At 42.4% G+C, this 15104-nt stretch overlaps 1 protein-coding gene across 2 annotated transcripts in view; it reads right to left on the minus strand.

Annotated features, from left to right (window-relative positions):
- Nucleotides 1-635: 635 nt before the first annotated feature.
- Nucleotides 636-15104, minus strand: part of GATB (glutamyl-tRNA amidotransferase subunit B) — a 93901-nt gene continuing 79432 nt past the window's right edge. Inside the window, exons 12-13 of one of the 2 annotated variants that reach the window (XM_032412991.1) lie at nucleotides 5439-5573; nucleotides 636-3932 (exon numbers count right to left, since the gene is read on the minus strand). In XM_032412991.1, the coding sequence (XP_032268882.1) occupies nucleotides 3804-3932; nucleotides 5439-5573 (264 nt within the window). In that variant the 3' untranslated portion in view covers nucleotides 636-3803. Of the gene's footprint in view, nucleotides 3933-3984; nucleotides 4376-5438; nucleotides 5574-15104 lie in introns of those variants that run through there. The other variant, XM_032412992.1, reaches the window with a different exon arrangement.

Here is a 15104-nt window from a genome sequence, read left to right on the forward strand (position 1 = left end):
CTCTCTTGAATGACTGTCATAAACTTAATGCTTTAGAAAGAGCTCTTTGGAAGACTAAGAATTGTTTTCGGGATAATTTTGCCTCAGTAAATCCTCTCTACGTTCAGGCATTTATTGGGCCATTACTTGTTTTGGAGGACATATTCTCCGGCCGCTCATTAACTGGATAAACAAACAGGGCGTTAATGAAAGATTTTTGGTGAGGTTCCCCACAGGGAAGAGGACAGGGACACGATGGGGGAAGCCTTTAGTTCCTCGGTGTCTGCACTTAGGATCCTAAGACAGATGATGATTGATTTTAGCTAGGACTGACCCTTCCCATCCTATTGGGTCATTGTGAATTTTGTTCCTGTCTTATGACGTATGAGTAAACCTCACTCACTGTCAGCCACACAAGTTACAAGACCCCGAGTAGGCATGGTCGGTATGCGTTCGATGTGTAGTTCAGGCATCTCTTGGGGAGCTGAGATTTACTGTGTCATTTCAGAATCTGACAAGGGCGATGGAAATTTTTTTTTTTTTTTTAAAGATTTTATTTATTTGACAGAGAGAGACACAGTGAGACAGGGAAACACAAGCAGCGGGAGTGGAAGGAGAAGCAGGCTTCCCGCCGAGCAGGGAGCCTGATGCGGGGCTTGATCCTGGGACCCTGGGATCATGACCCGAGCCAAAGGCAGATGCTTAACGACTGAGCCACCCAGGTGTCCCGGGCGATGGAAACTCTTGGGCCAGATTATAAATTTCATGGAGCTGAGGCTGCAGAAGTCTGTGCTTCTGAGTGTGTGTCTGCTGACTTTTTATTGGGACAAGTCTGTAAAAGACCTGTAACAAGGCCCCTTTTTGCCTGGAGATATTTTTAAGAGGGAATTTGGTGTTGATCTTACTTAAATGATTTTTGCTAAATTGTTTGACTAAGGGAGGCAATGAGAGAGGATTTCAGTCAGATTCTATCCATCTCTCACTTTAGGGCCAGCCGTATTCACAAATAATCCATGAATACATTTGTCTAAGATGTGCCAGAGAAGCACGGCAGCCGTTTCCATGCTGCTCTTGGTACTGGGTAAATAACGTGGCCTTTGAGATAGACTCAGTGTGTTTTTTTCCCCCAGTAGTCACTATGTAGAATCCTTGAAGTGATGCAGCACATTCAATAGAAATGAAAAAGACGATATGAACTGTGGGTCATTTCCATAAGCTGTGTATTGAATTAATCAACTCAAAGCTCTAGAAGGGTGTGTACTTTCAAAAATTCCATAGCCTTCTTCCAGATAAGCAATAATTACAAAAGTGTATGTGTGTAAGCTCAGCTAAAACATGCTAAACTTGGTATAAATTACAATTAGCTTCCTTTTCTTGGGGCACGTACACTTTGAAAGATAAGAACAGAAGTTCACCTTGATGCATAAGCCTGGACAGTCAAGAAGCTCCTTCCTAGACCCAGATGTCCAGAATTTAAAAGCCTACTAGTTGGCAGCACCAAGCTCTCATACCAAAAGGCCCCACAAAAGGCTGTCTGCTAATTTTGTTTTATCAATTTAATCAACCTTCACTGAAGTTATTCTGTGCCAGGCAGTGTGCCTAGTGTTGAGGCTTACATTCCCAACCTCCCACCAGAACCAACCAGCCGACTTCCTTTTCAACTAACAGAACCCATGGTTTGGGCATGACCAGGTAGAGCTGCTTCATGTCGACCTGGAGAAGAGCCAGTTTTCCAGCACATTCCCTTCCCAGCCTGTAAGTGTGGATTCCAATGACAGATGGCAATGGCTTTACCGAGGACACTAACTCTTACATTTTAATGAGATTTTCACCAGAACAGCAAAGAACCAGACTGAATTCTCACTCATGCAAAGACGTATTTCAAACTGTATTTGACTGAGGCCTGTTTATGAGCAGAGCCATACTTTGTGAATTTCTGACACCGTTGTTATGCAAACATATCTTTTGAATATATAGTCAGGTTCCAAGGAAGGTATCTGAGCTGTGCCTTTTCTATTAGCAGTTGTAACAACGTAACTGTCCAGTTTTCAGGATTTCAACAGTGGGCATTCAAGACCATGGGGAAGTTGTCAGAGGTCAACACCCACCACTTAAAGGTCAGATGTTCTCATGATGGCATTTTTCTCTGGAAATGATCAGTCCATAATACAGTTCACACTGGACATAAGTTTTGGGAAACTGTCTCCATCAGCTGCCTCCTCACCCTGCCCCCCCACCCCATCACCCATTTAAGCAAGGCCTTGATTTGAAATGGTGTGGAAAGATCCCCCAGTGGCTTCTGTAGAGTTTGATGTCCCAGAAGCCAGACCTTTGGTGAAAATGGAGTTTGTAAAACAAAACTGAACCCTATTATTTCTTACAAAACAACGATCCTGCCAAAATCCAGTCTCAGACGTCTTTGCCCATTTGTAATTCAGACCTGCAATGCGAGGAGAGAGAATGGACTCTGCCTTTCTCTCTCGAAGAGAAAAAATATCTTACTTCTGGGTTCAGTAGTTTCCAGTATTGGAGCAGAATGCGTGAGGGCCACACGGCCTCCTGGGTGAGGGAACACCTTCTCTCACAATATTCTTTTTGAAAGTTTTTTTTTTTTTTTTTAAAACCTTACCTCCTCATGCTTGTCTGGAATAAACCACACACCTGGTTTCCTTTCTGTCCCTGCTTTCCCGGCAGGGTCCGAGGGAGGCTTCCGTCACACTCTGAGGGAGGGAAGTCCTGAGCACCGTTCACTGCTACATTGGTGACGGGGAAGGCCTGCTTGTCCCCAGTCCCCCAGCTGCCACGGCAGCATCGTGAGGGAAGTGCTCGGACTCTCCTCGGTAGGCTTGGCAATTCTGTGTAACATCTGAGACTGCAGAGAGTCTGTTCTTCTCCCGATGCCAGAGTTTGACATGTGCTCTTCAGAAGCAGCCTTGAAACCGGTCGTTAAGTGTGGCGAGTCAGGGGAACAGCGGCACGCGGTGCACGCTGGGTGCGGGAGAGAGCAATGGCATTCCCGTCCCGAGTGCAGGGGCCAAGGCAGCCCAGCCTTCACGAGGGTGTTGTTAACTGCACCACAATTACTGTTAAAGGTCAAGATTCTGATGTTCTAGCTTATCATCTTATTCTTCCCAGGCAGAACAAATCAATTTAATGTTACGGCTTGTTTATCTTTCTTTGGCCTGGGGGTGGGGGTGGGGAGGGAGTTGTCAACTGCACAATCTTTGAAGTGTAAGTTAATTTTTTATGTGATATTTCACTATATATTTTATTCATTAAATTTATTTGAAAACGTCTGTTTGTGTGTGTGTGTTTTTAACAAAAAATTTTTCATTTAATTCTCAGACCTCTACCTTCCGGGATCCCTAGGGAGCTGAACAGGCAAAGTCACTTTTAGTCCACGGATGAGGGAATGCTAGTAAGACTAACACCCTCCTTCCCATCCGCACGAGGCCTCCTGTTTACAACGTGTCGATTCTGTGGTGGTTTTTAGCTCCACTCATCTACTTTCAGGTCTAAAGTACTGCATCCCAACGAATGAAAAGTTTTCTCAGAACGGTGACAGCATTTGAAACAGGGTCTCACTTAGTTCCGAATCACTGAGCACTGGAACTGTGCTATTTCTTCCCCACCACTGCATCTGGAACCATCTCGAAGTCAGTGAGGCAGCCGGGCTGTCGGGGCTGGTCTGTCTGTGTAGGTGGCATCCCGGGGCTGTAGCTGGGGCCAGGGCCTGGGAGCCCCCGGATGGCACGTGTCACGGGCTCCTGTTCTCAGTCGAGGCCACTCTGCTCTCCCTCGGGCACAGAGGGACCCAGAACGGCTCATGACGACAGCTTCCTCTCCAGGATCTTCTTTATCACAGTCGGGTCTGCTCGGTTGAGAGTTGCTTTTCGGACCAACCCGATCAGTTTGTTTATAGCTCTGGGGTTTCCCCTCTTCATGTCCATTACCTTTAAAGATAGGAACTGTTTTAGAGAAGAAAATAATGACACATGTACTTAAAAATGCTAAGTTAAGGTTTACATTTACTGACAAATTCAGTTTCTTTTCTGTTAGCATTTGATACAAAATGAGAAAAGGAAGAAGGAGGGGGTGAGCTTCCGAGGTCTCTGGGCTCCTGTCACACGGGATGCTGGCCACTCTGCCTTCTGAGGAAAGTGGACAAGGAGAGGGCTGTGACGCATTGTGAGTACTGCCTACAGCGAGAGCTGGTGCACAGGGACGAGGGCGCTCGCCTGGGCGCCGCAGTGACACGAGGACGCGGAGCTTCTCGGTCTCGGGGTGAGTAACCTAAGATGAATGATCTAGTCTAGTCGGAGTGAGGTCCTTCTCTAATCTTCCAGTGGTGGTCAGCAGGCACTGAAATGCATGGCTTTCCTTCTCCCCCAACTCCCTGCCAAGACGATGTGTTTATCAGAAAACAAATCCACAAAATGGCAACTCTCTGGGAGCATTTGGGTTGGGGAGTGCGCTGTGGTGGGCAAGGTGGGGACAACAAAAGCAGGAGCCTCCGGATTCCTGTCAAATAGCTTCGGACTGTCAGGGCCACCCACCCTGCCCTTCCGCTCTGCAGCATCTTGGTGGGTAATGACATCTGTGGGTATCTGCACTCGGTGCCGCAGAACGAGTCCAAAATGGAAAGTGTGCCTTTATCAGTCACTACAGATGAGGCAGGGAGATGGGACTGCCGAGACCCAGCGCAAGCTCATTTTCCTTATCGAGAGCTCTTTTCAGAGCTGTTAGTGTCCCTGGCAAGCCGATGGGTGGGGGGGTATTATTCTGAAAGAGATGCTAGCAATTTTTTACCCACTAAAAAATCTCTAGACAGTATGATTGGACTTGGGGAAGGAGGGATGGTACTCATTTTAGCTTTTATATTTTGTTCTATGCCCAGAACACAAAATGACTTGGTTTTCAGCTATGCCCCTGTCAAGGATTTTCTCCATAATTTACAAATAATTTCCCTTTCTGCCTTTCTTCCTACCTCTTAAAGGCAGGGAGCTAAAGTGTCTGCCTATCTTTCTTCCCCTTCTGCAGTCATGCCTGCTGGTTTATTAGCGAGAGGTCTCCTTATAACGCAGAGCTAGCTAAAACAGATTCAAAGTGCATCATGCTGGGAGGTCAAAACTTGGATCTAGTGAGCTTGATCAACACCCCTGAAAACCCAGCTCCATGAGATTAAACCCCAGGAGTGGATATTCCTTGTAGGAAAGATATTTTTCTAATATTCACCTAATTTCAGCTCTTGACCTTAGCTAAAAGCAGACACAATTTATTAGGGACTTCCTGATGAAACTGGGCCAGCCCTTAGGAGGCGCCTCTGGGCTGCGAAGGGAAGCAGTGGAGAGGCTCTCGGCCGAGTCCTCAGGCCGGCGCTGGCCCTGTGCTGGCCAGGAGGGGGGACCCTTGCCCCGGCTGCACATGAAGCCCCTCTTCTCCCTGCAGGTGATAATTACCACTTGAGGATGCCCCTCCATCACGGTGTGGCAGACCCGTTCCAGCGCCTCTTGATCCTGCATCAGTTCAAGCTTCTTTTCTGAAACAATCTGCGATGGAGTCTTCCCTTTACTCCGCCACAATTCCTCAAACACCTCAGGCCAGAGGAGGGGGAGAGAGATGGAGAAGTGAATACTTGCTCCGCTTGCCCAGCGCCAGGGCAAGCAGAGCTGGGGTGGGGGAGAGCAGATTCGGTGAGGTCCCAGCTGTGTGGCTCTAGCCCATGGGGCGCCCGTCCCCTGAAGCGCCTGGGACGAAGCCGCTCTAGAGGGCACGCAGACACAGCGGGCACCGTCCCGCTCGGACTCAAAGCCCACGGCAGAGAGGGGCTGGCGGAGGGGCCAGGTCACGAGCCGGACAGCCAGGCGCAGCTCTGTCTCCCGTCCACTGAACAGATGAACTGAGCTGCTCCTCTGCTGCACGAGCGGCTGGCAGAGGCTGAGCGCGGTAGCCGCTGCCCTGCCGTGACGTCCAAACACAGTCAGCCTGCTGGCAATCAGGACGTTAGGGGAGCAAGAAAGTGGCCCCGTAATGAAGCTACAAAATGGAAAATAACTAAACACATAAATCATAATCCACAGGGGCCTCTGCCGTGCCACGTTTATCCCCTACCGGTGGAGCTAGGCCCAAATCTGGCTGGAATAATTAAGTTAATGGTGTATTTTTCTACTTAAAAAAAAATAGCAGCAATAACAAATTCCCAAACTTATCAAAGTAGGGGGGAAAGGAATATATTTTTAAAGAAGGCATTTCCTAGGGCAGTTTTCCTCATTCCTCTTGTTTTTCCAGTGTAAGCTGGAAGGGCGGGGGGTGTTGGGCTCCTCGGTTAGTCTCCCGCGGCGCCTCCTTCATGTCCGCCTGCAGTCAGTACCGAGCACTGAATGTTCCTTGTGAACATTCTGGCTGAGAACAGGCCAGCCAGGGGCCACTCCTCCCAGAAAAACAGAGCTTGTCAATAATTAGCACATACAGCAGAACAAAGGAAGGGGAAGATGCCTGGAATCTCCGTAGAGCCCTAAGTTTTCCCCAGTCTGGACGGAAACCAACCACAGATACTTATCACGGCTGCAACAGTCAGTGCCCTTCAGCTCAGCTGTCCGAGTACCCACCTGACTGTGGCCCAGAGAGGTCTCTGGTGGGCCCTCCCAGGAGCTCCCCTGCAGGGCCCCCCCCGGCTACACTGCACAGCCCTGGCTGCTTATGGAAAACCTGTCGTTGCTCTTAGAAAAATACTGAATATATATGCCTCCAGTCAATTTTGCAACTATTTATTCAGCCAGAAAAGGGGTAAGGCACTGAGGGAGAGGGCCACAAAAGCAGATAAGAACTTTCCCTGCCTTCAACAAACTTATTAATGGAGTGTCAGCAGCATAGGAAATGGAGACCAGAACAATCTGTAATGCAGATTATACTCGGGGAGCTGCCAAAAGCAAGTCTGAAGAGTTTCTTTGACCTCTTTCCCTGATATGTTTTTCTTAAATTGACTTAAATCAATTGTTAAAACACTGTTTCTAATTCTATGAGTAAATACATGTTAGGGGGACATGATCACAATGGCAGAGTAAGACGATCCTGAACTTGTCTGCCCCATGGACACACCCAAACTACATCTACATGTAGAACCACCCTTGCTGATGACCACCTGAAGACTAGCAGAACAGCTCTTCCACAACTGAAGATCTAAAGAAAAAGCCACACTGAGATGGGTAGGGGGGTCTGGCAGAGATGTGGTCTAGTCAGGACCCACACGCCTGGTGTGGCACTCCACAAGCGGGGCGGATACCACAAATGCCGAGGTCCTCCCTAAGGTTCAGGCCCTGCATCAGGCACCCCTGCCCTGCGGACCTGCACTGGGAATATGAGCCCCATCCCCATAATCTACTTTTAAAAATCAGCAGGGAGAGCAGGAGGGCTATAGGAAACAGAGATTCTGCTCTTCAAGGGCGGGCACAAAAACTCACTCTGACATCCAGCTCAGAGGCGGCAGTTTGAAAAGTGCTTAGGCCATACACGAAGGAGATTTATTGACTAATTTTAGGGTATGTGCCAGAGGCATGTGGATCTGTGGGAACTTTCTTGGCCAAAGGAAGCACTGGTGGGCGCCATTTCTGATACTCTCCATCTACCTTGCTAGCACAACTCAACCCACCCAAATGTCCCCCTGCAGACCTACCCTGCCTGTCCTGGCAGGCACCCCTCCAAGCAGTTCCTGTGCACCACACCTGGGGCCTAGCAGGGACCAGCACTCCCCCAAAGTGGCTCCTACCCTGCTGTGGTGCGTGGACCTGGCTGGCCCCCACCAGCATGCCCACAGCAGTTACAGACACGCACTGCAGCCAGGTAGGCTGGGGGCCAGCCCTGCTCACCAGTGTGCCTGCAGCACTAATGGCCAAGCACAACAAAACAGCGCATGCAATCCACAGAGGGAACACCCCTGGAGCACTTGGTTCTAATGACCAGGAGAGGCTGTGTTTCTGGGCCCCACAGGACACCCACATAACGTCACTCCTTCAAGACTGGGAAATGTAGCTGATCTGCTTAATACACAGAAACAAATACAGACAGGCAAAATGAAGAGACAGAGGAATATGTTCCAAACAAAAGAATAAGACAAAACCTCAAAAAAAAAAACCAACAAAAAAACCCAACTTAACAAAATGGAGATATGCAATCTACCTGATAAGGAGTTCAAATTAACAGTCATAAAGATGCTTGCCAAACTTGGGAGAAGAGTGGATGAACACAGTGAGAACTACAACAAAGAGAAAATATGAAAAAGAACCAATCAGAGCTGAAGAATACAATAACTGAAATAAAAAATACAGGAGAAGGAATCAACAGCAAATTAGAGGATGCAGAAGAATGAAGAATGGATCATCATCTGGAAGATGGTAGTGGAAATCACCAAAGATGAATAGCAAAAAGAAAAAGAGAATCTTAAAAGCAGCAAAAGGAAAGCAACTAGTTATGTACAAGGGAAACCCCATAAGACTATTCGCTGATTTTTCCACAGAAGTCTTGCAGGCCAGAAGAGAATGGCATGATATATTCAAAGTGCTGAAAGGAAAAAACCTACAACCATGAATACTACCTGGCAAGATTATCATTTAGAATTGAAGGAGAGAGAGAGAGAGAGTTTCCCAGAAAGAAAAGCTAAAGGAATTCTTCACCACTAAACCAGCCTTACAAGAAATGTTACAGGGCTTTTTTTTTTTTTTTTTTTAAGCTTTTATTTATTTATTTGACAGAAAGAGCACAAGCAGGGGGAGCAGCAGAGGGAGAGGGAGAAGCAGGCTCTCCATTGAGCAGGGAGCCTGATGCGGGGCTTGATCCCAGGACCCTGGGATCATGACCTGAGCCGAAGGCAGACGCTTAACCGATTGAGTCACCCAGGCGCCCTATAGGGACTTTTGTAAGAAAGGCCACAACCAGAAGTAAGAAAATTATGAAAGAAAAAAATCTCTGATAAAAGCAAATATACAGTAAAGGTAGTATGAAGGTTAAAAGACAAAAGTAGTAAAATCAACTATATCTACAAAAATTAGTTAAGGAGTACACACAGAATAAAAAGATTTAAAATATGACGTTAAAAACATAATGGGAAGGGGAGGAAAAATGTAGTGCTTTTAGAATGTGTTTGAACTTAAGCGACCATCAACTTAAAAAGACTGCCATATACATAGGGTATTATATTAAAAACCTCATAGTAACCATAAACCAAAGACCTATAATAGACACATGCAAAATAAAGAAAAAGAAATCAAACATAACACTAAAAGTCATCAAACCACAAGAGAGCAAGAGAAAAAGGAACAGAGAACTACAAAAACAACCAGAAAACAATGAACAAAATGGCAGTAAGTACATACCGAACAATTACTTTAAGTGTAAATGAATTAAATGCTCCATTCAAAACACATAGGGTGGCTGAACTGATTAAAAAAAAAAAAAGACCCCAAAATGCTGCCTTACAAGAGACTCATTTCAGATATAAAGACACATAGACACTGAAAGTGAAGGGATAAAAAAAGCCATTCTATGTAAATGGAAATGAAAAGAAAGCTGGGGTACCAATAATTATATCAGACAAAATAGATTTTTAAGACAGACTGTAACAAGACAAAGAGCACTACATAATGATAAAAGGATCAATCCAACAAGAGAATAGAACAATTATATCTATGCACCCAATACAGGAGGACCTAAATATACAAAGCAAATAGTAACATAAAGGGAATAATTAACAGTAATACATTTGGCCCTTGAGAGCTTGTTTGGAGGTTCTAGCAGGGGAGCGCAGCTACTTGTATACCCTTGACCGAAGAACGGTCCTCCTCTATCGGGAAAGGTCGTCCTCTTCGACCGAGCGCGCAGCTTCGGGAGGGATGCACATGGAGCGGTGAGGGAGGAAGGGGACACCCGCCTAGCCAGCCAGATCAGCCGAATCAACCCTGGCGATCAATGGGGTGACAGATGTCACAGCCAGATCGCCCTCACATCCTACATTTGGCCCTTGAACAACATGGAAGTTAGGGGTGCTGATCTGTGTAGTCAAAAACCACATAGAACTTTTGACTCCCCCAAAACTTAAGTACTAACAGCCTACTCTAGACCAGAAGCCTGATAATGTAAAGTTGTTTAACATATATTTTGTAATTATATATATTATATACTGTATCCTTTCAATAAACTAGAAGAAAATGTTATTAAAATCATAAGAGAAATATATTTCTGTACTGTACTTATCAATACTGTAAGTGAATGTTGTCTGTTCACAAGAATCATCTGTCAGTACCTACACCTCAATATTGTCTTACACAAACACTATTACATGTGTTACAACAAAAATGAAAAGACAACGTGAAAAAAGTTGTATTTACAAAATAAAACCTTTCTAATATATATTGAAAAAAAAAAAAAACATGTATAAGTAGACCTGTCCAGTTCAAACCTATATTGTTCAAGGGTCAACTGTATAATAATAGTAGGGGCCTGTAACACTTCACTTACATCAATGGATAGATCATCCAGACAGAAAATCAATAAGGAAACAGTGGTCTTAAATGACACACTAGACCAGATGGACTTTAATAGATAAACAAAGAGCATACCACCTCAAAACAGCAGAATACATATTTTTTTCAAGTGTGCATGGAACATTCTCCAGGACAGATCACATTGGCCACAAAACAAGTCTCAATAAATTTAAAAGAACTGAAATTATATCAAGCATCTTTTCTGACCACAACAGTGTGAAACTAGGTATCGATTTCAAGAGAAAAACTGGAAAGCACACAAACATGTGGAGGCTAAACAACATGCTACTGAATAAACAATGGGTCAACAAAGAAATCAAAGACAAAATTAAAAAAAAATACCTTGAAACAAATGAAAATGGAAACAAAGCATTCCAGAATCTATGGAATGCAGCACAAGCAAATGTTCTAAGAGGGAAGTTTACAGAAATACAGGCCTCCCTCAAGAAACAAGAAAAGTCTCAAACAATCTAACCTCACACCTAAAGAAACTAGAAAAAGGAGAATAAACAATGCCCAAACTTAGTAGAAGGAAGGCAGTAATAAAGATCAGAGTAGAAATAAAACAAATACACACACACACACACACAGAAAAGATCAATGAAACCAAAAGCTGTCCCTTTGAAAAGATAAGCCAAATTGGCACTTTTAGTCAGACTCATCAAGAAAAAAAGGGGTCCCAAATAAAGTTGGAAATGAAAGAGAAGTTATAACTGATACCAGAGAAATTCAAAAGATACCGTGAATGACTAACATAACATAATAAAATTAAAAAAAAAAAAAAAAACAATGGATCGTGGATCACCACATCAAAAACTAATGATGTATGGTGACTAACATAAAAAAAAAAAGATACCGTGAAAACTTACATGCCAAAAAATTGAATAATCTAGAAGAAATGGATCAATTCCTAGAAACATATAATCCTCCAAGACTGAATTAGGAAGAAATAGAAAATCTGAACATACCAATTACTAACAATGAAACTGAATCAGTAATAAAAAATTTCCTAACAGGGATGCCTGGGTGGCTCAGTTGGTTATGTGTCTACCTTCAGCTCAAGTCATGATCCCAGGGTCATGGGATCAAGTCCCACATCAGGCTCTCTGCTCAGTGGGAAGTCTGCTTCTCCCTCTGCCTGCTGCTCTCCCTGCTTGTGCTCGCTCTCTGACAGATAGATGGATAAAATCTTAAAAAAAAAAAAAAAAAATTCCTCACAAATGAAAGTCCAGGCCTTGACAGCTTCATAGGTAAATTCTACCAAACATTTAAAAAAGAGTTAATACCTATATTTCTCAAACAATTCTAAAAAACTGAAGAGGAAGTAACACTTCCAAATTCATTGTACAAGACTAGCATTACCTTGATAGAGGACACTCCCCCACCAAAAAAAAAAAAAAAAAAATCATAGGCCAATGTCCATGATCAACAATAGATGTAAAAATCTTCAAGAAAATATTAACAAATTGAATTTAAAAATAGGATGGGGTTGCCAAGTGATGGGTATTAAGGAGGGCATGTGTTGTGATGAGCACTGGGTGTTATACACAACTAATGAATCACTGAGCACTACATCAAAAACTAATGGTGTACTATACAGTGGCTAACTGAACATAATAAAAAATAAAAAAAATACATTAAAAGGATCATACACCATGATCAAATGGGATTTATTTCAGGGATGCAAGGATGGTTCAACATCACAAATCAATTAACACAGATACACTACATTAACAAAATGAGGATAAAAATCCTATGATAATCTCAAAAGATGTAGAAAAACTTTTTGAGAAAACTCAACATTCATTTATGATAAAGAATCACAACAAAGTAGGTATAGAGGGAACATACTTTAACATAATAGAGGCCATATATGACAAGCCCACAGCTAACACACTCAATGGTAAAAGCTAAAAGCTTTTCCTCTAACATCAGGAACAAGACAAGGATGCCCACTCTTGCCACTATCTTATTCAACATAGTACTGACTGTTATCAGTCCTATTGCTAGGACTAAGTCTTAGCTTAGTCCTAGCAATCAGACAAGAAAAAGAAATAAAAGCATCCAAATTGGTAGGGAGAAGTAAAACTGTCACTATTTGTAGATGATAGGATACTATATAGAGAAGACCCTAAAGACTCCACCAAAAAACTATTAGAATAAACAAATTCAGTTGCAGGATACAAAATTAATATACAGAAACTGGTTGTGTTTTTATAATGAAATACCAGAAAGAGAATATCAAACATACCTAGGAATAAATGTAACCAAGGAGGTGAAAGACCAGTACTCTGAAAACTATAAGACACTGATGAATGAAACTAAAGATGACACAAATCAATGGAATGATACTCCATGCTCATCGAATGGAAGAATTTATATTTTTAAAATGTCCATACTATCTAAAGCAATCTGTAGATTCAAAACAATCCCCATCAAAATACCAATGTTATTTTTCACAGAACTAGAACAAATAATCCTAAATTTGTATGGAACCACAAAAGACCCTGAATAGCCAAAGCAACTTGAGAAAGAATAATAAAGCTGGAGGTGTCATGTTCCTTGATTTCAAACTATTCTACAAAGCTACAATAATCAAAACAGTATGATATTGGCACAAAAACAGACACATAGGTCAATGGAAAAGAATACAGAGCTCACAAATAAACCCACACTAATACAGTCAATTAATCTATGACAGAGGAGGCAATAAATATAATGCAGAGAAGACAGTCTCTTCAATAAGTGGTGTTGGGAAAACTGGACAGCTACATGCAAAAGAATGAAACTGGACCACTTTCTTACACCATACACAAAAATTAACTCAAAATTGATTGAAGACCTAGATATAAGACCTGAAACCATAAAACTCTGAAAAGAAAATAAACAGTAAAATCTTGAACACTGGTCTTAGCATCTTATTTTGGATTTGTTTCTTCAGGCAAGGGACATGAAAGCAAAAATAAACAAATGGGACTACATCAAACTACAAAGCTTTTGTACAGTGAAGGACACCATCAACAAAATGAAAAGACAACCTGCTGAATGGGAGAAGATATTTGCAAGTGATATATCTGATAGGGGTTAATATCCAAAATATATAAAGAATTTCTACAACTCAACACCAAAAAACAAAACAAAACAACCCCCCCCCCAAAACCTAAATAATCTAATTTAAAAAATGGGCAGAGGACCCAAGTAGATATTTTTCCAAAGAAGATATACAGATGGCACAGGAAAAGATGCTCAACATCACTAATCTTAAGGGAAATGCAAATCAAAACCACAGTGAGACATCACCTTCTGTCAGAATGGCTAAAATAAAAAACACAAGGGAACAAATGTTGGCGAGGATGCAGAGAAAATGGAACCCTTTTGCACTGCTGTGTAGGAATGTAAACTGGTGCAGCCACTGTGGGAAACAGTATGCAGGCTCCTTAAAAAACTAAAAATAGAACTATCATATGATCCAGTAATCCCACTTCTGGCTATTTATCCAAAGAAAATGAAAACACCTATTTGAAAAGATATATACACCCCTATGTTCATTGCAACACCGTTTGCAATAGCCAAGATATGGAAGCAACCCAAGTGTCTATTGGCAGATGACTGGATAAAGATGTGGTATATATACACAAAGGAATATCACTCAGCCATAAAAAAGTATAAAATCTTGCTACTTTTGACAACATAGATGGACCTAGAGGGTGTTATACTAAGTGAAATAAGTCAGAAATAAAAATACCATATGAGTTCATTTATATGTGGAATTTAAAAACAAAACAGAAACTGACTCATGGATACAGAGAAGAATATGGTGGTTGGGGGGGAATATATGAAAGGGATTAAGAGGTATAAACTTACAGTTATAAAACAAATCACAGGGATTCAAAGTAAGCATAGTGAGTACAGTCAATAATACTTTAATAACTTCGGTAACAGATGGTAATTAGAGTGTAATTAGAGTTATGGTGATCATTTTATAATGTATATAAATGTTGAAACACTAAGTTGTACACCTGAAATTAATACTATGTATCAACTATACTTCACTTAAAAAAACAAGTTAATACATATTCACTGTAGGAAATAAGGAAACATGGAAATGATAAAAAGAAATTACCTATATTTCCCATTCCCTCAAGATAACAAATGTATTTTGGTGTTTTTCCTTCCCATATTTTTCTTTGTTTCGTAACATAGTTGCAATCATAACATATGGACAGTTTGTGACCTGCTTTTGTTTCACTTACTACAGAACTACTTTTGTGTATTAATAAAAAAATTTAATACCCATCAAGCGTATTTATCATAATGTAATTAAATGATCCCTCTGGTAGGTATTTAGACTTTGACCAGTGTTTATTTTGTTCCTCTGCACAGTCTCCAAAAAAGGGCGTAAGAAATGTCCAACATTCAAGAAGAGAATGTGGAAATCTCAAGAGGGATTCAGGTTGCTGGCTCAAAATGGAAATCACCTGCGAGGACTTGCTTATAAAGAGTCTATGCAGCAACTCTTTACAGGAAAACGAGGCGGGAAGCTCAGCAGACTCGGACAGTCCCTGCGGCCCAGGACTGGAAGCAGGCACT

The sequence above is a fragment of the Phoca vitulina genome, unplaced genomic scaffold, assembly GCF_004348235.1.
Source record: "Phoca vitulina isolate PV1807 unplaced genomic scaffold, GSC_HSeal_1.0 scaffold14, whole genome shotgun sequence".
In the NCBI taxonomy this organism is placed as follows: domain Eukaryota; kingdom Metazoa; phylum Chordata; class Mammalia; order Carnivora; family Phocidae; genus Phoca; species Phoca vitulina.